This window comes from Triturus cristatus, chromosome 3_2, assembly GCF_964204655.1.
Source record: "Triturus cristatus chromosome 3_2, aTriCri1.1, whole genome shotgun sequence".
Lineage (NCBI taxonomy): Eukaryota > Metazoa > Chordata > Amphibia > Caudata > Salamandridae > Triturus > Triturus cristatus.
The window spans coordinates 698,284,887-698,308,280 of NC_140584.1; the positions used below are offsets into that span (position 1 = coordinate 698,284,887).

General features: G+C 41.5%; 1 protein-coding gene across 5 annotated transcripts in view; it reads left to right on the top strand.

The window, feature by feature from the left end:
- Positions 1-23,394, top strand: part of HECW2 (HECT, C2 and WW domain containing E3 ubiquitin protein ligase 2) — a 1,572,445-nt gene that overhangs the window by 1,082,285 nt on the left and 466,766 nt on the right. For all 5 annotated transcript variants that reach the window (XM_085648759.1, XM_085648760.1, XM_085648761.1 and 2 more), the window contains 2 exons: positions 12,898-12,992; positions 15,246-15,321. In XM_085648759.1, the coding sequence (XP_085504885.1) occupies positions 12,898-12,992; positions 15,246-15,321 (171 nt within the window). The remainder of the gene's footprint in view (positions 1-12,897; positions 12,993-15,245; positions 15,322-23,394) is intronic.

A 23,394-nucleotide genomic window follows, 5' to 3' on the forward strand; every position in this document is an offset into this window, starting at 1 on the left:
TGAATCTCTCCACAGTCTATCTATACTGAATTAATCTTAAAGTTGAAAGAGAGTTTGAACTGGGTCGAAAGAGTTCTTTTTGCAACAGCCGAGCTTAAGGGAACAGCTTGTACTGAATAACATACATAGCCACCACAAAGAGGGGAAGTAGTTTCTCTTGAAAAATACCTATATCAAAAGATTTAATTAAAGAAAGCTGCTTATATTGCTTCATTTAATAATGTAACCCATCAATATTCCGACTTATGAATTTAACAGGGAATGGTGAGGGCTTCCCCTTTAAAGTTGTGCTGACTTCTTGATCCACGGCAATGGTTGATAAGTTTCATTCCTTTAACTCATTAATGTTGTCATTATTATGTCAATACCGTTCACCTGCATTTTGTATAGTATTGGGTGATATAGAAGGACAGAATCAATGCCCACAATCGGGTGGAAGCATGTTTGGTGGTTAGACAGTAGAATGTACACTTTTATGAAGTCAGAGCTCTGGAATAAGGCAACTCTTTCAGTTATTTTCCAAGGAAAAAGGTGTTTGGAGATCATTCAATAGCTCTCTGTATCTGATGGAGGAAGGTTGTTTTTTTGATGAGTGACCTGAGGTGACAATGAATTTGGAGGGGGACATCTGTGAGGCTTGTATGTTTTTGAGTGTATCTTCGATCTGAAAGGCAGCAGTTGTGAAAAAAATATCTTTGTAGGTTTGTGCTGGGGATGGATGTGACAGAGTGTCAGGTGACCCGCTTACCATAATCATGTTCTGGTATTCAGATGGCCAATGACTGTTGTCTGTCTTTATCCTTTGTATTGTTTATCATGTACATTGATCCATGCCCGGTGTAGGCTGGGTGTTCATTGTCTTGATCCTTAAATATGTAGAGAGATATCCAGATAGACTTTAAGACAAATTAAGAGCAGATGAATGAAGATTGATGGTAGATCAGAAAAAGCAATTGGTCAAAAAACAGAAAAGGCCCCCAGTAGGTCTCTGAAAGAAGTCCCACCAAGGATGAGATGTAAGAAACATAAAAATGAAAGAAAGAGAATTGATTAAGGGAAGGGGATCGGAAAAAAAGATAGAAAAGAATGGAGTTAAAGCACCAAGTTGGCAGAAGTAAGCAATTTAGAACTTACCTTAGCCTAACCACTTACATGAAATTTACTTTCTGTCTTATGTCCAGGAGTACCAATCGGATGTATTATCAGGACTTTCCCTAGAGTGTTTATGTTTTATATGATGTGGGATATGCATGCATGGAGTTCCACCTCCATTGTTTATTTTACTGGATTCTCGCCAATGCCACATAAATGTGGTCTGAAATTGCTTTTAAATCCTAAATCAATAATTAATATTAAGAAATCAAACATTGGGTAATAAATGTACATTACATTTGACACATTCATTTGAACAAATATTAAGCCTTATTCATTTTTTTCAGTGTTTTTTATTTGGTTTTAACCTATCTATTCCATGCATCCATCTGAGTACTGGATATCGACTGGTCACTAATCCATATCAGTGCACTTCAAAATATACATGTTAGACAGCATCAATACTTATATGAATAATTCTGGGTCTATTTAAGCTTCTCCAGTGTAGCAAGCCTTTGTAAAACCCAACAAGTCAAGAAAAACCTTCTTGCTTATATTAAAGACAACTGTTGGTTATTACTGTTTCAATACATCAAATTACCCAACTGATAAAAAATGTGTAGGATATTTTTTTTTCCGTGACGTCCAGTGGGAGGAGTGGTTTGCACTCCTTAAGTGCTCACAACTGCTTGGCCGCCTCCCCACTCTTGTTCCCTGCCAGTCTCTACTGGTCAGGGGGTCGCAGTGACATTTTTGGGGGTTCCAGGAGGCAAGCCAGGGGTTCAGATGCTACCCCTGGCGACCTCTAAATTACGTCCATTGGTTCAGGAGGTAATGATCTTCTGAGAAAGTTGTCTCTGGTGTAGGACAACCCTGTACTAGCAGGTGCTGAAGATTCAAAATCCTAGTATTAAAGGTTCTTTATGTGGTGTGTTTATTTGACTCTCAGCATAATGTGAGGTTTGTTTTGAGTTTGACTGATGGGGGACATTTCCTTGAGTTTTGAGAAACCACTAATGTAGATCATATGAATGTTCTACAAAGAATTGGCCTGGGCGGTAACCCTTATCTCTCGCACAAGCCATACTGCTCCAGCCGAGTTGTTATGAAGGCCATTGTCTAAAATCTCCTGAAATTGATGTCAATAAACACTTCAACTTTTGTAACAAACAATTGGGCAAATGTAAAACCTGTGCACTGAGTTACAAAAAAAAATGTCCGTATGAAGTTAAAATTTGCTCTGATCAGGATTACTGTTGCACTTCATTGAGGAAATTCCTTGGGCCATGAGCTCGCATCTGAGGAGCAGCAGGGTTTCCTTGCTCACCACCGATATTTCCTCGTTGGTCCACTAAAGCTTGACGGTTCTTTTGTACGGTCTGTGGGAAGAGTAGCAAACAAGCGACGCTCAATGCCCCCGGGCTTCGAGGTGAGTGGGGAGAAGGGAGGCAAGAGATGTACCGCCGAAGGAAAAACAGAATAAAAGCATACACAAATGATTGGAATCAGCTAAACTCCTAACAGGTCAATTAATTGACGAGACAGTAATGTTGCCAATTAACTGTCACTGTAACTTTGGTAACGTCTCTGTTGGCAGAATCCATTCTGCGGTTACCGTTCAGGAGAAGGGCTCTCTCACGCCATTTCAGGTCCCAGGGTTTAGTGCTCACAAGCTATATTTTTCTTCGGTCTGCTACACTAGATTAAATTAAACATGAACTCATTGTATGTAATATCTTGTATAATTGGCCATTTGTGATCTGTCTTTCATGACAGCAGTGTGCCTTTCTTATTTTTGCAAGGTGACTTCATTTTGTGACTTTCAGCATGGGTTTCTCTTGTGGTGCCGCTTTCAAATAAGTGTTTCTGTCATTCTTGAGCTGTTAAAATTATACTTTGTAGAAAAATAAAGGTTTCTTTGTAAATTTCCTTATGTTGGAAGACCAAACAATTCTTTTTTTAACTTTATTAGCTTTCTTAAGAAAATATTAATACGATTGTGCCCTCATTGGTGGCCAATAATATCGGCGCAGCATCTGTGCAGTGGACATAGGGTGATTTCTTTCACCTGATTCAGAGACCCCGAGATGAGAATGAGAATACATGTTGCTGGGCCATAAACCTTTGCCTGAGTGGGAAATGCAGCTGATTCGTAATCGTAAATCGGAGCTGACACCATTTATACACGACCGCAGGTTTAGCAGCCACTCAGCATGGGGCTGCGGATATGTTGTGCCCCTGTTGCAACGGAGGGCGTTATCAACACTTTCTGATCCTAAGCTCCTTCTCGTGAACGTCCCTTTGTGTTCTTTATCAGCAGCCCAGGCATCCTGACAGTTGTATAAGAATCACTCCTCATAATCCCTGCAAGCCCTGACATTGAGCATATGTTCCCTATTCCCTTGGAGTGAAGCCTCACAGATAGCGTTTACACCACCCTGCTTAGTTGTTCGCCCTCCCTAAACACCCCCCCCGTGTGAAAGGGCCACGTTTCATGCCTGAGAGGCGTCAGCCACAGTCTTTAAGCTTCTTAAGTACATACCTCAGTGAGAATCCACCGATGACCTTTCGCCGCCAAGGAGAAACATGTCAACAAAAGGTACGGTGTGTCTTTGAACACATTGCGCATAGTTCTCTGTACAAGAGGCTAGTGATGCAGAAATGCCAAATACAAAATTATAAGGTGCCAATTGCAGGTGCAAAAGATTTATTGACTTTAACTGTATCCTAAATTGTTAACAATCTGCTTTAAAAACAAGTGAAGATAAAATGTTCGCGTGGTTACGGTGGAAATCTACTCATTTATGTTAGGCTGAGGATGACTGGATGGGGAAATACATTGGGTCAGAACAAACGGACTCAAAAATAACTGTAGACATCACTTTCCTTTGAGTTAAAAGCAACGACATACGCCAAATAGAACAGTCCGGAGCCTAAAAAATACAGTTCTGAGCTAAATTGCCAAAGAAAGTAACCTCTCAGTCAGCTTAAATGGGACGATCCATATTTTGTACTCTGTCTTTTATTTACTTGATGCAATATTACAAACTGTGCACCCTGTACATTGAGACTACCTCTACAAACCATGCAAGAACGTTTCACACCAGATTTGTAAAGCTTGGTCAATCTCATTGGCAGGACCAGTGGAGCACTTTTGTTGCCATTGGCTAAGTTACATTTCACTCCTCTAGAAACTGGTTCAACTTTGCAGCATGCGGTGGGAAGCTAGTGCCCGGCTGTAGGTGAGGCTATATTCTAGTACTGCCTGGCTTTAGATGTTCTGCTGCCAAAGTGGTAAAAATGATGCATCCATCCTTAAGTGGAGGTAGCTGGACCATTCAAGAGGGTTAGCTATGTTCCTGTATTATCCTTTTTCTTGTGTTCGCTTTTAAACTGTTTCTGGAACAGTTGACTTGGCATTAGATGGTGTTTGGCAACAGCTGTTGATTTCCAAACAGTTTTCTTCTTATTGAAGGGTTGCACCCATACAGGATCTGATGAATTGGATTGTGTCTTAGTCAAGTCATCCATGGCAGCACACGTGGAATGGTGGATGAACACCAAGCCAACTCAGTGATGAGCTGTACATGCAGACGCACTGCTCTTTCTCTACAGTTCTGGGTACATCCTCCCTCCCGAGAAGGAACCCAGTACTGCTGTACAGCTAAACAGTAAGGTGGCACAGAATATGAGTTAGTGCACAGGGCCCATTCCTTCTATATCGGTCCCAATCATTGTCAGGTTGCACTTGGAGACACGGAACAATTTGAATCCCATACCAGGAAGCTACCATATACCTAGTTGAGGTCTGTGTCTCATATAGGACCCTCTCCAAGCCTCAAGTGCCGATTACTACCCACTCCCACTCACCACGATTTGTAGCCCATTCGGTGGTAACCCACAGGGCATCACCCACTTACTGCCTGCATAGAAATCATCAAGTGTGGGTGCACCTCCTTTCCATTTACACCAAAGGAAGATGTGTAATCTGCCACTACTGGGCCCATGGAAGGGAGATGTTCGTCCAATTACTTCCCAGGGTTAAGGTGACACTTGGCTGTCCAAGCCTATGAGGTCCTTCTTTCTACAAAACTCTAATCGGAATTTAGGAATCTTCCGGAGCACTCACCTAGTCTCAGCAGATACAACCTACAGGGAGCAGGGTCAAAATGATTTGCATAAGGCTGGGCCCAAGCTGAGGTGGCATTGTAGCAAAAGAATGGTACAAGGAGCGATTGCCAGTGGTTAGATCTAATCCAAGCATTCCTCTCTTCACCTTTTGTGGTACTGCCAAGTGTTCTTGACGTATATGTTCCTGGACTTCTATGCCATTCACATACTGTGAAAAGACCACATCTGGCCCCCAACAAGCTTTCAAGCCCTGTTGCCAGGCAGCCCCTCCAGAGCCAAAAGGCTTCTACACAGGAGCCTGGACAATTTTCGTTTAATTTTTTCAAAGGCTTCTTCTTGCTCTCTTGGCTAACAAATGCTTAAAGAGCATCAGTTAGAGAGGCTCTCATATCACAAGAAATGCTGAAATAAACTGTGGACTTTATTTACATAAGCCTATAAAGGATTAAAGTTGCTTCTTATCATGTAGACGAGGTTCCAACTTTTTCTAATATTGTAAATAATTTTATTATTTTATTATCAATACAATATAAATTATACCTACTTACCTATTGTGCATGCTTTTGCATGTGTGTGTGTATGTAAATCCATTTCATAGGCAGCCTTGGCATATTGTGTGCCTACTTGGCCTAATAGTGGCCCATTCCATGCATAAAGGCAGTTCTCGTGTCAAAATAGCGGCCATGGTATAAAGTGATCTCTTCTTGGTCTATTGTCGGAATCCTTGGAACAGTGGAGGTCAACCCAGGCATAGTGGAGCTTATCCTTAGCATAGTGATGGTTCTAGCATACACCCCGTCAACCCTGGCTTTCTGTGGGCAATTCTGTATTGCAATTATGAGACATGAGTCTGTGAAGTGGAATCTATCCATACAGTATAATGGGACATGTGAGTACTCACAAGCAGGTATTTGTAGGACCAAAATGCTATATTTACTGACAGTAAAACTGAAAATGGAGCAAAAGGTGTTTATTCACAGAAAGCCGCAAGACTTTTCTTAGGGAGATTGAGCTTGTCTTAAACAAAAAGACAGTATTGGGGAGTATTCGAGGCGTCAGTATTCGCCTGACGCCTCGGTGCACCCTGGTCAATTTGTTTGTTGGGCACATTCTAACTAGATTGATGTATTTTGAGACATTTCACTGTCGGTTCGTCTGATTAGGCACCATTTTCTTTTTTTGTATATTCCTTCCCAGCCATTTTGAGGCTACTGATATCGTATGAGCCAGCGAGACAGAAGAGGTCCTCACCTGTCCCTCGCCATAGAAATACAAAGAGGACTGATCGAACTTTAGTAGTGGCCATCTTGGCTTGGGCACACTATTAACTGTCTTTTCAATTTTAACTACTGAAAGAGTCCGGGTAATCTTCACTGAACAATGGGTGGCTTAATTTGAATTTTTAAATTTAATTTGAGCATTCTATTCACACTTAAACCTCCAGGACTGCGGCTCATTTAATATGATGCAATTCATCATTAAGTGTTAAATTGCGAATCATTTAATTTGGGGCTCTGCATTATGAAATGCAACGCTAGCAGATATATACTCCACTCCCCCAGGCCCATAAACAATTACTCGACAGCACATTCTTGGAATAGGCCTAGCTCATAGGACAGCTCCTAGTACAGACCTCTTATGCAACTTACCCGGCAGCAGCATTAATGGTAGGTCTCCTTCACATCACAATTCAACAAACTGGTCTTATTGGAATGGCCATTTCCATTTCCCTTAGCACCTCCTAACTGAAAGTACTCCTCACTAGCTCCACCCAGGCCCGCTTGTAGTCTCTCATAGACGCTCTCATCTACTCAACTATCTTCATCTGACTTACTCGCACATTGTACGGCCTGCTCCACTTTAACCACTACCTGCCATCTGAGCTCAGCCCCTTCTCTCCCCCTTGTTCATGATAAGGGGTCTCCCCTATTACAATCCTCATCGTGGATCTCTCCCATAATGGAACTAATTCCTGACCCCACTGGAGGTAATGCCTTCACTGTCAACTACCCGCCGAACCTCTCCAAAAATGCAGCAAAAAAATACAAACACTGACTACTCAAATCCAGTCCTGAAACATTACTCTCCGACGTCTACGTCTGTTTAAAAAGGGGTATTCTCTCTAATGACCTCATTTTCTACACCAGAAAAAGGGCATGCTGGCGGAAGATCATATTTTCCATGCTTCAAATTAAAGACTCTAGGAAAACCCCTCATGGGCTCAAACTAACAATATCACCCTCACTCTTCCTCAGAGCTAATGCCACCGTTACTCTATACAATAATGGTATCATCCTCATACAAGCCTCTAAGTCTAACCTTTCCAAGATGGACAATATATTCCCCAAGATAGCCGTGACTGCTAAATCCTCTGTTTCTCCGACACACCCTACTAGTTATTTTGACTTTTCCAGCTCTTCGCCCTTTGCTACTTGGAATAGTCCTAGCTCGCTTAACTCCTCGCACCTTTTAGTTGCCCTCGAGGAATCTCCATCCCAAATAGTAGCCTCGCAAACCAAGCAACCAGGTGGTGAGCTAAATGGTTCTTCCTTCTCGACACTAGCAAGTCAGAATCTCGGCATCTCCTCCAGCGAGAGACCCGCTGAAGACATTCCCCCTCCCCTCCCCCTTTCTGCCAATACTCTCTCATAAAGAGACACATGTGCTAAGCCTTCCCCTCAGAGGGAGTTTACAAGACCAACACCAACAATAAATCCGTATCCCAACACTTTGAGCACCCACACTACAACCCACAACCGTTCTTCTACCAACCTTTCCTCACCTGCCACTCCCTCCAATCGAGCCGAGCTCCCATATGACCATAAGGAAGCATCCCCATCCCAAGAACCTAGCACCCACATACTACCCCATCAAGATAGCACTCGAGGTTCCCCCTCTCCGCAGGTTCCCTCCCCTCAGCTCCTATCCTTGAATCAACACTCAGACTTGGTAGCTCGTTTGGATAAGTTATCTCTTCAAGTGAACCTACTTATCCACGAATTCCATGAACTGATAGCCCTCTCACCCAACCATATGACCTTGCGTAGATCTCTTAGTTCCCTAGGAAAACTGCATACAGTCCCCACCTATGCAATCTTCGGCCTCGACCAGCCCTCCTCGTTTCCTATCTCTAAAATGCTACCACCCCCCAATGCCCCCTCTCGCCCTAGGAGATCAATGGTTGAACTCGCGGCCAGTGAGATCGAGGATCTACTCCTATCCTATTCGATCACTCTAGATATTGACAAGGTCCCTATGGCCCAAATTCAACCCATTCTAGCTAACCCAAATAGGGAACCCTCTAAAATCCATAGAGGCATAAATAGCGACAATAGCACGAAAGTGAACATCACACAGCCCCAGACTTCACACTCGCCTACTCAGTTGAAATGTGCACTACTCAATTGTAGAAAAGCAAAAAAACATGCTGCAGATATATTCAACCTCATCCAAAACAATGAACTAGATATCCTAATCTTCTCGGAAACCTGGCTAAACCCCTCCTCCACCCCCACACTTGACCTCCTAGTACCGCCTAGTCATGACATAATCCGTCTAGACAGAACCACGAAACAGGGCGGGGGACTAGCTTGTATATACCGGAACTCACTATCGGTCTCTCACATGGAGACTTCCACCTCATCTGTAGTTGAATACCTTTGCCTCAACATCTTCAGCAACCACCTCCCAATATGCAAACTACATACTTTCTATCACCCTCCTGGAGACAACCTACTCTTCATTGAACAACTAATGGAAATTATCTCCTCCAATGACGACCACTCACTATCACAAATCTACCTCGGTGACTTCAACTTGCATTGGTCTAAACCATATGACCAAGCGGTGATCTGTCTTTTTTTTTTCTAAATCTGTTTTTATTGGCATTTAGTAAACAAGTACATGAGCAGTTGTTTAATCTTTTCTGCAATGTGTAGCGACATTAGATGATGTGCGTCACTGGACATCAATATTCATTTAATACAACAGTGAGGTTTCAAAAGCTGTTTTCGACACAGTATTTTAACATACGGTTACTTATAGTACAGTATTTTCCCACAACCAATACATCTAGTGTATATGCACATGTTGCGGAGCTGGTTATGTTTAAATAGTCAATTCGATGTAGATAGATTGGTTAAGCTGTTCATGTGGCAATAACTGTGTACATGGGGTGTTGAACTTGGAGTAGGGTTGGAATGCTCACGTAGGTTGGAGTATGTAGAATGCTGTATATATGCCTCTGAGGGTGCCCCTTAGCAATGCCATTGCCATAAGGTTATGATGCGCAAGTGCATCAAAGTAGTATCGTTTAGCTTGTGGCGCATGATCGGTTGCGGACATGTGGTCTATGAGTGAGGGTCGCGTGCGCAGTGTTGGCTGTTTAGGTCAGGTGCCTGAAGGGACTGGGTTGGCAGGTCTGTGGATTGCTGTAGTGTTGCCAGGATCACATCCCAGTTTTCAGCTATAGGTACTTTCCTGAGACCCACTATTTCTTCCCGCTTGATCGCTATGCCTTCTGCTCTGGCCCACGCACTGGTGGAACGTTTCCAAGCCTGTACTTGTGGGGGATCTGACGCTTTCCATCGTTTTGTAATTAGTTGTTTGGCCGTGCAAGCGGTGATCTGTCTTAAAGCTTTCTTAGCGGAGATGGACCTTATACAATTTTGTGACCGGCCAACTCACAACAAAGAAGAAATTCTGGACCTCATTATCTCATAAGGCAATACCATCACATTGTTAGACATTCCTCCTGGTGATTGGTCCGACCACTACACCATCTTTTTCCTTATCAATGGGGAGGTGATACAGAAAAAGAACCAGCTTAAGAAAATTAAACCGTGGAAAAGAGACATCAGGAATATTAACACTGACTGTCTAGCTACCGATTGTAAAAATGCCCTGTCTCCTCAAGACGATTTGACAGATGTTCATGATCTCACAGACTTCTAGAACTCTACTATCTCGGATATCCTGGACTCAGTTGCACCCTTACAACCAAAAAATACCACCTCCAAATTCTCCAAACCATGGTTCAACGGCAACCTAAATTCAGATCGCCGCAACCTAAGGGCAGCTGAACGTCTATTGAGATCAAAACCATCTGCATACCCATTATAAGCCCTTAGATCAGTTAGGAACTCCTACAATAAAAAATCAAGATGACTAAAGCCGACTTCTTCAGATCCCAACTCAGGCAAGAATCTAATCGCCCCAAAAAAGTCTTTGAAATTGTCAAACAGCAATCAGTGATAGCTTCCAATCAAATCGACTCAGCAGACAAGTCTCCTTCCTGCACTGATCTGGCTATCTTCTTTATGAAGAAAACTAAATCCATCAGCCTTGACATTGAAGCTAAGAGGGTCCTTTTCACATCACTTTAGAGTACGGTTCAGCCTGTCCTCTTGGCGAGTCAAAAGCCTTTCAGTAGTAGCACTAAGAACAGGGTCACATGGAACTCCTTCTCGCCGCTCAGCGAAGATGACATCTACAAAACCCTGCATAGCATTAACCCCTCTTTAGCGCCCCACTGCCTCCAGTTGTCTTCAAAGAAATCAAGGAGGCCCTCATCCCCCTCTGGACTAAAATTGTCACCTCCTCTTAATCTCAAGGCAAGATCCCCAAATGGCTAAAAGCAGCTCAGGTCTCACCCATTCTAAAAAAATCTGATGCAGACAGATCTGATCTCAACAACTTTTGCCCCATCTCCAACATCCCTACTCTGGCTAAGCTCTTGGAAAAATGTGTCCAATCGCAACTTTGCTAGCACATCGAGACGTTCAATCTCCTGGATCAATACCAATCTGGCTTTAGGAGTGGTCACAGTACTGAATCGGCTCGCATTCACATCATTGATGATATCTTAAATATGCTAGACCATAATAAATCCTGCCTCCTTATCCTCCTTGAACTCTCTTCTGCATTCGACATGGTTAACCACGACAACCTTTTAGCTATTCTGGAACACAGGATGGGCCTCTCTGGCCTCGTACTGGTATGGTTCTCTTCCTTCACAATAGATCCCAAAGAGTTAAGGTGAACCATACCTTATCCCTTCCATCTCCAGTTTCCATGGGGGTCCCAAAAGGTTCTGCCCTTTCTCCTATACTATGTAATATTTTCCTGGAACCATTAGCGAATGTTCTATCATCCATGAACATTCTTTTTCATATGTATGCGGATGACACACAACTTTATCTGAAAATCAACACTTCTAAATATTTCATCTCACTCAACTCCTCCTTGATGACTATCCAAAACTGGTTAACTGAAAACCATCTCTTGCTGAACACCATCAAAACAGAATTCCTTCCCATTTCACCTCCTAAACACACCCTCAAGATCGACCTCTGGATGAAACACCTCACTGCCTTCAACTGCTCCCCGGTTATCATTACCACAGCAAAATCTCTTGGAATCACCCTTGACTCGCACTTGAACATGAAGAAAAATATTAGTATGATGTGCAAGGGTGCGAATCACCAAATAATGATTCTTAAAAACCAAAAACAATTCCTCCCCCAAGAGGACTTCAAGCAGGTGGTACAAGCACTTGTCCTACCGAGGCTAGACTATGGAAGTGCAACGCTCTCAGGCCTCCCTAAATATACCTTAGCCCAGCTCAGGGCTTCACTGAATGCCGTGGCTAGACTGATCACTGGCACAAAAAGAAATGATCACATTTCCCCTGCCTTAAGATCTTTAAAGTGGTTACCCTACGAAGCAAGAATACACTTGAAGATTGCTTGTTTGACGCACAAAGCCCTCCACTTCGAAACACCTGGCTACCTGGCTCAAAAACTGGAAATATCAGGTGGTGTTAGACCTTCCAGAAGTGCAAACTCATGCTACTCAAACCACAGACATTTCGCAAAATGAAAACGAGATGAGAATTTGCAGAATCCCCTACACGGGAATGTTCAAACATGAAGTAAAAACAATCCTAATGAACAAGTTCCTGCCTTAATTGAGTATGGCTTGTCTGTTGTCGAAATGTCCCTTTTGATTGTTTACCTAACAATTGTATTGTCTGTGTCTCTTGGCCTTACCTATTAATAACGTTTTGCCATACCGTATTAAGGTATGTTCTGCTAGCATTTATGTACAATGTTATTAGCTCAACATGTTATCCCTCTTACCTCAATGTTCCCTTACTTTGTCCCCCATCTCACTACTGTGAAGCGCTCTGATACCCTCCGGGGTAGTTCGCGCTATACAAACTTTTAAAATAAATAAATAAATACTGGTGTTATTTGAGGATGACTTTTCAAAACTGCCTATAAAACAGGAAGCGTTTTACCCAATTAATTTCAAATATATGTTGTAAAGTGCAGCATTTTGACCATTCATCCAAAAAAGATTTTGCTCAGAAAAGTCCCCATAATCTTCACAGAGAAGTCAGACATGCAATGCTTGTTTATTCACTTAGCACAATTTGAGCTGCTGTGTGTGCCCTGGCCACCGCCACTGCCTTTAACATTCAGCAGCCGCCAATGAGTGTTTTTTCACAGGTAGGGATGTGGGCTCAACTTAATTAGCTCTGACTGCTGCAAAGGAAGCAACACTAGATTGTAGCTGGTAATTGTCTCAGGAAACAATTATCAATTGTGAATGTTTGATATACATTTAATGTTTAATTAATTAAAAATTATCAATAATTTGTTTGTTTTTCAGCTGACATTAAGATCTGCTTCAAGTACTACCATGGCGTTAGCGGAGCCCTGCGAGCCACTACTCCCAGTATTACTGTAAAGAACCCTGCTGTGATGGTAGGAATTGTGATTTTCTATTTCACTTTGAGCACTGTGACATACTTCAGAGCATAATCTGCAGCTATGAGAAGGCTCGAATAACTGAAAATGTAAAGATCTATAGTGTTGTGTTATTGAAAAAAGGATTTGTGCACCTTTTTAACTAGCACTATCCGCAAACATCAGTAAACAATAAGGACTGCTCACATAGTCAGAGTACATTTATGGAGGCTCAAAATACAAAGATAAAATTGGGTGTTTCAATGAAATTTTAGTGTACTATACAGTAGGGCATTGTTTCCCAAACTATAGATCGCGACCCTTTGGTGGGACGCAAGCCAATTTTTGGTAGGTCGTGAAAGTCCAAACAATTAATATCTTGTAATATTTGCTGCAATTCAAAGACATAGATCAAATGTCAGGCTGTGTCTTCTAACAAATTGCTGCTTATTTTTTTAACACAGGGATTGGTGTTTACAAACTCCTCTCACTTTGCTGTCAGAGAAAGAAAAGTTAAGTTAATTATGTGACAATCTTGCTGGGTACAGAGAATGTGAAAGGAAAGGCTGTAGGATGCCACTTTTGTAACACACAACAAAATGTAGATATATGTAAATAAACTGTACCCATTCAGCAGTTAGGAAAGCAAAATTGAGGCTGATTTTTAAAAAATTCTGTGTGTTCAGTGTGATGGAAGCACAAAGATTCAAACAAATTAAGACACATTATTTGGTGATGCACAAATGATAAATATTCACTGAAACCTAATTTCCACGCATTATCATTTGTGTGTAATTTAGTCTTATCAGTAAAACTGTATGTCTGTGCAATTTTAATGACCATTTGTGTGGAAAATGTGCTGTTTGTAAATGACAGTGCGGTGCCACACAATGCTTTATTGACATTAAATAATTGCCTGCCTCATGTCCATTAAAGGTAGGTGGGACGTAAAGGTTTGTTGTTCTAAAAAGTGGGCCGTGGTTCTAAAAGATTAGGGGAGCACTGCAGTAGATTCCAGCCGTGTCAGAACTCTGTTCCGTAGGATGCTTCCTGGATTTGAAAGATTCATCGATGTAGTAGTCAAAAGTGTCTGCCATTAATTCACATAGAGATGTGCTCTGATTTGCTAATCAGCAATTGCCTACAGAGATACAATTGTGGAGCTGAACAGGATTGGATGTTCAAACCCATGGGACTCTTAACTTATAAATGCTGGATAGAATTGTATAAAATTTTCCGAAAAGCCTGTGTCAAATTGAATGTGGACTGCTATGATTCAGATAATGAAGGGGAACTTTGTGGTCTACATGTGCTAGAAGAAGCGTAAGAAGGAACGTAGGAATCGTCTGTGTGTATTTTGTTAGACTGCATTTGTGCTTCAAAGGCAGATGAGATGTAAGAAGACACTTAAGAAATAATGCTTGAGCTGTGGGGTTGTGAAATGACAAAACTTGCAAATCTGGCCAATGTAAGGTTCATGCAGCACACAGATGTTTGAGGAAAGCTAATCACTGGGTATGAAGATGCTTCTGAATTGTTTATTGGTAATATTCTATGTGAATGTGTCTTCACGGCTTAAAGCCATTGATGCTCAATAATCAAACTGAAGTTAACCCAGGACAGCAGAACTGCTCCCTGTGGAATTATGTTGAGAATTCATAGAATCTGTGCTGGCATGAATAGCAGGTACATCTTTAACAATAGAACAAAAGGCAACTGCTCACTGAATTGTGGGAAGTCCCACCTCATTACTGTTTGGGAGATACATTTCAAACTCCAGTCTAACGATCACTGCAGAAATCCCAGTTAAAGCTGAAAAAGTCCCAGGTCACCTCATGAATCTGACTGCCTAGATTCTGAGATGACCATCCAATAACTGGTGTTTTTATTGGTCTATACATTGCATGTGGACTACCACATTTTGGCAAAATAATCTCTTTAATGATTACTTTAGTCATGTTTTCCCTTGGATTTTGTGTCTCGATTCATGTTGAGTTCTGTGGAGCTAAATTAAACTTCACTTCGTAAATGTAATCATGTAATCATATGTTACCATGTATGCAAATATAAGGATGATTAAATGGAAACAGTTTCTGTTTCCAACATTTGTGATCCCCTCTAAATTAGTCTGCTAGATGTGGATCATGATTTGAAGGAAAGACAGTGATACTTTGCAAACCCAGGTTCAAAAAGTATGCTGTGGTAAATATAGGCACATCCTCACCGCCTGCTTGCATGCTTTAATGTGCCTTTTCATTTCCCTTTTATCAGATGGGGGCTGAAGGTATGGATGAAAGTGCTTCTGCCAATCAACACAGTCGAAAATTAGTCAGCTTTACATTATCAGGTAAGAGGTCATCATATCTTCATGAAACTCAAACAGTAAAAAATTCAAGCCACAGCAAGTTGGCCATCTTAGAACATTGTGCATGTTATCTCTATTCAGCTTTCAAATGCATCATTTAAATATGTGTTTCTCTCCTACTACTGACATGGAATAGAAAATAATAGCCTCCATGAAATCCTTGTGCTCCGCTTAATGACAAGAGTTATGTTTTTTAACTTTTGTGCCACGTGCACTGTTGTAGATAAATTTGCCAGGCTTGACAAATTTCTTAAGGGCCAGAGATAGTAGCATTGATTGATGACTTCAACCGTTCATCAGGCCCCATGTTAATGTACATGAATGTTACTAGGGGTTTTGGCCACTCTAAACCCCATAGTTACTAGCTGTTTTGCATCTCATCAGTTAGGGCCAGTCTATGTTCAACCAAATATTCCTCTATCGCAGTTTCTGGTCCAGATTGCCTCCTATCTGCATAATTGTGCCCTGGATTATTGTTGTGTTGGACTTCACACTACAGCAGTGACCAGTATTACAGTTTACTTCCTTTCTGAGGTTGCATGGTCCAGCACTCACCATTCCAGTGTCTCGACTCATGAGGTCATTCATGGCAGGCACCCATCTGTTCTAAGCTTATGGTCTACGTTCAGGCTGTCATGCCTTGTTTTCTGAGCCTTACCACAGTCAGTGGTAGCACTTAATGGTGCAAGCTTCTCGCCCGCCACTTTTTAAAACAATTGTTAAAGCCCATCTCCTTAACCGAATATTATCCTTTTCAATTCAAGAACATCTATCATTGGGATTATACCTCTATTTCACCTGTGTTTTACCCCAGCAGTGTCAACAAGAGGTAAAATAATATGCTTGTATAAATCTCCGACACGACTTGACAAAAATATTATACATGTTCAAATGCATGTACATCCTTATCACCTGCCTGTGAGCATGTGAGGAAAGCATGTCGGAGTTAGGGACACGGGATGTGTCATACTGCATGCATTGCATTTATGAATCTAGTATACACCAACTGACTTTAGTAAGAAAATAAATGTGCCAGTACTCATATATGTGTTACAGCAAACAAATGATGGATGGAATGCTGACAATGCAAACATTCTCATCCAGTCAAAAGATCTGGGTTAAATCCATCCTTCTTTTGCCCACTACACCACTCCAGTACTAATATATGGGCAGGTATGTCGCATGCTGCTGTAGAATTGTCAGCTGTCCTTAATTATAAGCCCTAAACCCGACCCCATTAGGAACTGGCCGTGTCAGAGATACAAACACAATTTTGCTTGGTCATGATACAATACCTAATCAGAATGCCATCTTCTGTGAGTGGGCGGAAACTTGCTTTACTGCCGGATAACTGTCTCTGAGTGTGAACATCGAACTGTTCCTTATGCTTATGTGTCCAGTTGACATTTATTGACACAGACACAGTTCTAGTATAAATATCTCACTTCTAATTAAATACATCCAAGTGCCTGTATATAAGCAACATAATGGGGGGTGCATAGGCTTGGACATTTATCTAGAGTGTATACAATTAGTGCAGCAAGCCCAACGTTGATATTAATTATTGTTACATTTTTGGTGGGTTTTTTTGCAGTGAGATTATTTTTGTTGTATTTTTCTCATAAGGATTCTATTTTAAGTTTTGACTATAGAATCAAAGTCAACAACTTTATGTCTTCTTGTTTTATTACATAAAGACACCTGGGAAATTGTGTCCCTTTCTGCCTCTTGGCTTCCGCAAACATTTTCTAGTCACTTGTTCTCGCCAGGCTAGATTTCTGTAATGTACTGTATCTTGGCACTCCAAAAGGACTCAGATTTAGGATGCAGTCGGTCCAGACTCATGCCGTTTATGTTTTTCCAGGGCTGCAGAGACACAAACATAAAGCTCTGTGTCTTACAAATCCTGCGGTTTATCAACTTCGGCCAAGTTTCAGTGCCACAACTCTTTTAGATTGCTTCCATCTGCTTCCGCAGCATGGCTGACAATTCTTCATTTTAATAAAGAATTACTTTTCGGTGCAAGCTGCTTAGGAATGGATTTCACTCCTGTCTGCTTTAGGCAGGAAACTAAGGATCTGAACTTGAGAAAATCTCTAAAGACCTCTCTTTCCCCCCCATTTTTTTTTTTTTTACCTTTACATGCGCATGCTTATAATCCCGGTTTCTATCAGCACCAAAAATCCATTCGGGGTAACAGTGCACTTCATACATAAGCAGCATAACCTAACAATAGCAGATAGAGTAGTAAGGTGGCAGCAGCCTTGTTTGCCACACGTCACTTTACATAAAAGTCCTATCTATTCATTAACAATAATTTCAAGCTTCAGGGTGACAGACTCAGGTTAAGAGGTTGGGGCCAAGACCTCGAAGGGTGTATTGGATTGCCTGTGACCGGGCTGAAAACATCAGCGGTAGGCGATAATATTTAGAAATCAGGTAGATCTTTAGAAATAAAGACTATTAGCAATGCATCCAAACATTTGAAAATCACAATCGACTGGAAAACGCAGTAAGAGTAATGAATTGGGGACGAGCTTCCTTTAAGGTTTACTATGATGGGCATGGATTAACAGATATTGGATTTGCCCCTCCCCTGTCCTGAAAATATGTTATTTGTTTATCTACACACCCCCATACATAATACTTGCAAATTGTGACACAAATATATTTTATGAAGCCATATGTCCCCAGTCAAATGACAATGGATTCTACCTGTGATAGACTACTGTAATTGGAAGGAGCATAGAATGCATTCTCCTCACAGCTTCAGTGACATCATAGAAGCGTGTCTCTACGTGGAACTGTGTTCTTTATGCATTCCACCCATCTGGCGACCATTTTGTCTTGCAAGATTTTGTAGTCCCCAATCCACTCAAATTGCTGCTGCAGACATCGCTGCAGTAGTTTTCTTTCAGCATAGCCGATCATGCGCGGTGATAGGCACACTTAACATGCTGTTGTTTTGGTTGCTCAATCAAGCATTGGCCAGCAATCAACATTGTTTCCATCCAGGCTCTCCTGAATTGCTCTTGATAGAGCAGAGATTATATCAAATGGATTTTATGACAAAGAAATGATTTATGACAACCTCTGTGAAAAACATGGCAAACATGTGCAAGTCACACGTTATGAAAATGACACAAAAATACAGTATTGTTCCTGCATCGTAAAAGCATGCAGAACAAAGATAGATTTGAGACTTATGTTATTCGTTTAACTAATGTAGATGTGATTTTTAATAATGAAATGATATCTTATTAATTTACATGTGTTAGGGAAATATAGGAGGAAATATCTCACGTTGTGGATTTTATTGCTATCAATTTGATATTTATACATGAGTGTGAAATTAATAAGACTAAAATGGAAGCACAATGAAGTAGCTTGGTTTTCTTGTGAAAATTTAATGAAAATGTAATTTTATGTACTAACGTGTGCACCGAAAATGACAAAAGAAAAGTGGGTGCTACACAATCATACTTAACTGTGCCTTTATGAAACTTTTCGAACATGTATTTTACATATGTGTTAGTAGATTAACACGTAAACGACAACGTTTGAAGAAATTATCAGTTATATGTGCAAGTTGGTACTTACAAAATTCATGAGTACCCTATACTTACATGTATTAATTTCAAGCCATATTGAGATGATTAATCATGCATCAATAATATATTTAAACATATATGCTTGATTTCCCTTTTAATGTGTGATTCATAATTAACACAGACTTGTCGTATATTAGCTTAAATTCATGTAGGCCTCATTTCTTTTAGTGTAGTCATGGACTGATATTGCCAAAGTGTATGGGAACATTTAGCTGTATTGCCAGTAGTATTTAAATAATAATTGTTTCCTTTGACACCTTCTGAACTGATCTGTGCATGTGCTACAATTTTTGCTATACTCTTGAACAGCTGCCTGGGAAAATGCCCTTTCAAGCACCTATGCCTTTTCCCTCAATGTGCCATTGTTCAATATGTCGCATGATTGAATAACTTAAGGAAACTGCGTAATCAATCCGCCTATTTTTCTGAATTCTGAGTGGTCAGACAAACCAAAGTGATACCAGGAGCTGTCAACCTGGAAACTGACTGAAAATAATTGCTCATTTTAAGAGATTTTTGGAACACACACCCTCTCACTCTTTCTGCTGATGCTGACCTGATGTGTAATCAATCTATTTTGAACAAAAGGTACCTGTCTTGCTACTGTGACTCTTGCTGTGACAGTGGCCGACATAGACAGATTGCTGTCTAGACTAACTGGACTGGCTACTTGGAACTTTGCTGAACTCTCCTAAGAGATGAGTCTTTGAGGGAGACTCATCTGGCTGCCTTTCCTCACCAACGCATATGCTATATGTGCTTGGGAGTCTACCTCGGCTGAGGGAGATTGCCCCACATACTCATCTTATCTTTCCCTGAATCCAGAAGTTTTGGTATATTTCATTTAAACTTTACTAAAATAACTCTAATCTGTGGATGGACAGAGAGAATATCTCAGCCAGCCTATCACAGTGGAAGACATTCGTATGGCGATAGCCTCTCTCCCTAACAAAAAAGCACCAGGCCCGGATGGATTTCCACCCAAATTCTACAAGGCATATGCTGAGGAGCTCACCCCATTCCTAATAGAAATGTAGGCAGAGGCACACGATTAAGGCGTGCTCCCTCCTTCCCTTTGTGAGGCCCTCATCATTACCCTTTTGAATAAAGATAAATCGCCTGACCTTTGCGATTCATATCGCTCCTTGTGGCTCATTAACATAGACGTAAAAATCTTGGCGAAGATAATCGCTACCCGCCTTTAACCACTCATGCAAAATCTGGTGCTACCAGACCAGTCTGTGTTTATATCTACGCGCTCCACCTCCCACAATCTTCGCACCACTATTTGCCCATTTCCACACTCTTTCCCCTGACCTTTCGGCGGCAGCTGTCATGCTTGACGCTGCCAAAGCATTTGATTCAATTGAATGGGGCTATCTGTTTTTTATACTCCAACGGATGGGTTTTCCCCCCATTTTTGTCAACTGGGTGCGACTCCTGTAGGCAAGCATGCAAGCCTTTCAGCGCGGGTCCGGGTGGGTGGGCACACATCAGAACCCTTTCTAATTACCAGAGGCACCAGGCAGGGGTGCCCCCTTTCGCCCCTCCTGTTTGCCTTAACGCTGGAACCGTTAGCATGCCTCATCAGGCAATATCACAAACACACGGCTCTTAGTTTGCATCACCGTCCACTCGTCATCTCACTGTATGTGGATGATATGTTACTTTTCATCCGAGAACCCCATATTCATCTGGCATCAGTGCTGCGGGAGTACATACGGTTTGCCAGATTTTCCGGGTTGCACATCAATTGGTTTTAAGTCGGTGGTACTACCACTGACCGAAAACACACACCCGCATGAGCTGGAATTTCCTCTTGAGTGGGCAATAGACTCGGTTAAATATCTGGGGATATGGGTTTACCACGATTCCGACAGAGTCATTCGTGAGAATTATGGCACTACTGTCACATTGCTAGAGCAACAAATTGACAGATGGGTTTGAATACCGCTTTCTCTCGCCGATCGTATTGCAATAATAAAAATGGTGGTACTGCCTTAATTTCTCTATCTTATCAATAACATAACGATCCCTCTCTCTCAACAATTTTTTTAAATACTACCATCGCTACTTCTCTGTCTGATTTGGGGTGGAAGACTGGCCCGAGTAAGCTGGCGCACACTATCCTTAGATTATAAGCATGGGGATTTGGGGTGCCTGATCTCTATGTCTATTGTCTGTGCGCACACGCACAATACGCACATTTTTGGTTCACTGATCACAATTTCATCCCACACATGGCGGTGGAACACTGGGATGCGCATCCTATCCCATTAAGCTCCATTTTAACACACAAGAGCAGACTCACACCCCGTACTACTTTCAACTCTGTTAACACGACGATCACAGCCTGACAGGCACTGGGCAGATTGGCCGGGAAACTACCTCTGTACTCTCCGCTACTACCTATTGCCTATCACGAAAACCTGTCGGTGACGCATGAGAAGGGATCTATGCATATACTGGCTCAGGCAGGCATTGATTAAATGCAGGATCTATACCCCAATGGCATTTTCTTGACATCTGCTGACACAGATTATATTCAGCATCAGACTCTATTATTCACATTCTCGATACACAGACTTAGGAAAGCAGCACGTGCCTATTATCCAACGTTCCCCGCAGAGCCTCCAGAATCCCTTGCACTACATGTCTTACTTACTAGTCCCACTCGACACAAACTTGTCACTAAATTATATCGCGCCGTTAGAGAAGACAGGACCATTCCTGATGATAAAAGTCTAGCAAATTGAAACTAAAATCTGGACCCCCCGCTCTCACAGGACGATTGGGTGCGCTGTGGTAGCCTGACCTAATAATATCAAAATGGGGTAACCCAGTATCCCTCAGACCGGCGCCCTCACATCCAACGGGAATTTGCGAATTATACATTTTAAATTCCTTCATCAGGTTTACCATATGCCTCGCAGACTTTTTAGGTTTGGTTTACGTGACACAGACACATGTATGCGATTTGGCGCATTGAGTGCGGACTTCTGGCATTTATCCTGGGCTTGTGGGTGGGTGAGGGCATATTGGGCTGCGGTGATCATTAAATTGTCAAAAATCGTTGGGGTGGATGTGCCGTGCACGCCACAACTGTGTTTATTGGGTCTGCTCCCTTTTTTAAAGGGGGCAAGGGGTAAGCTGGCACATGTAGCACTACTTATTGCTAAGCAGCGAGTGGTGATGACGTGGAATAGCAGAAGAAGTCCTGCGCCTGAACTGTGGATTAGGGACTTTATATATTGCAGAGAGAACTTAGTCCTATATGCGGAGGAGTTGCCTGTGACCTCCCGTCCAAATGATATATGGGAGCCTTTACTGATTTATTTATGCACGGATATCTCACCGCCTACTCCGTATACTGGAACTCCGCTCAGAGTTAATGTATGTGATGTATGACAGTTGTAACTATACGGAATCTGCCCCTTTATTTTGTAAGATATGGCCACGGGGTTTTTTGGTTGTGCTGTATTTGTTTTAGATTTTGATATTTGACATAATTTCTTTCTATGTAACAGATGTGAACTGTATGAGACTTTATGAAAAGCCACAATAATTATTTTTTTTTTAAAATATATAATTCTAATCTGTATGCAAAATGTATTTAAATGTGAATGTCTTTCAATTTTTGTATCTGATAAACTAAAACATACATCTTTATCTCACTCCGCTGATCAGATTCATCATTATTTGTGAGCCAGCAGTAATTTGGGGTTATCCTATGTCTAGAGACAAATGTGAAAGAGAAGCTTCCAATTATAAAATGTTGATGCTAATATTTCTTTTAGCTATAACTGAATTATTTGTTTGCATAATCCTTGTTCGTCTATAATTCTTTAGGAGATTGGGTTTGTGGTGTTAATATTTTAAATCTATGGCATTTGTCTGAGATTAATGTATATAAATTTAATTTTGAGTTTGTAGAAAGTTATCCTATTCCTGGTCCTCACTGGGTAACTGTTCATTCCCCGAATACCCAACCCCTTTCAGCACAGGGCAAGATCCATCGGAGGATCGATTTGTTGATAAGAGAGTAAAGAGTAAAAAGGGCCCAGTAAACGTTACAGCAGCCTGCACCAGCAGCGACAGGCACACCTAAGTTCTGTTGCTATTGGCGAGGTATCGACATTTTAAACCAACTGTATTTTGATTTTGTAACCTATTCTTGCAGAGATAGGCACACCATATATGCTTCTTGCTTCAACTATAGTTTTGCCAGCGTGTCCTATGTCCTTGAGGAATTGTCAGTGATACGCACACTACTCAATCAGTACATGCGAAAAGGTGCTCTTCCACAAGGACTTTGGTGATACACACACCTCACTGTGGCACGCACACCTCAGTGACTGTGTATGTAATCCTGTTTTGGCATCGATTTATTAATTTTATTGTTTCATTTCTGGTGTTACGTGTTCATATGATTATAGATCTACAG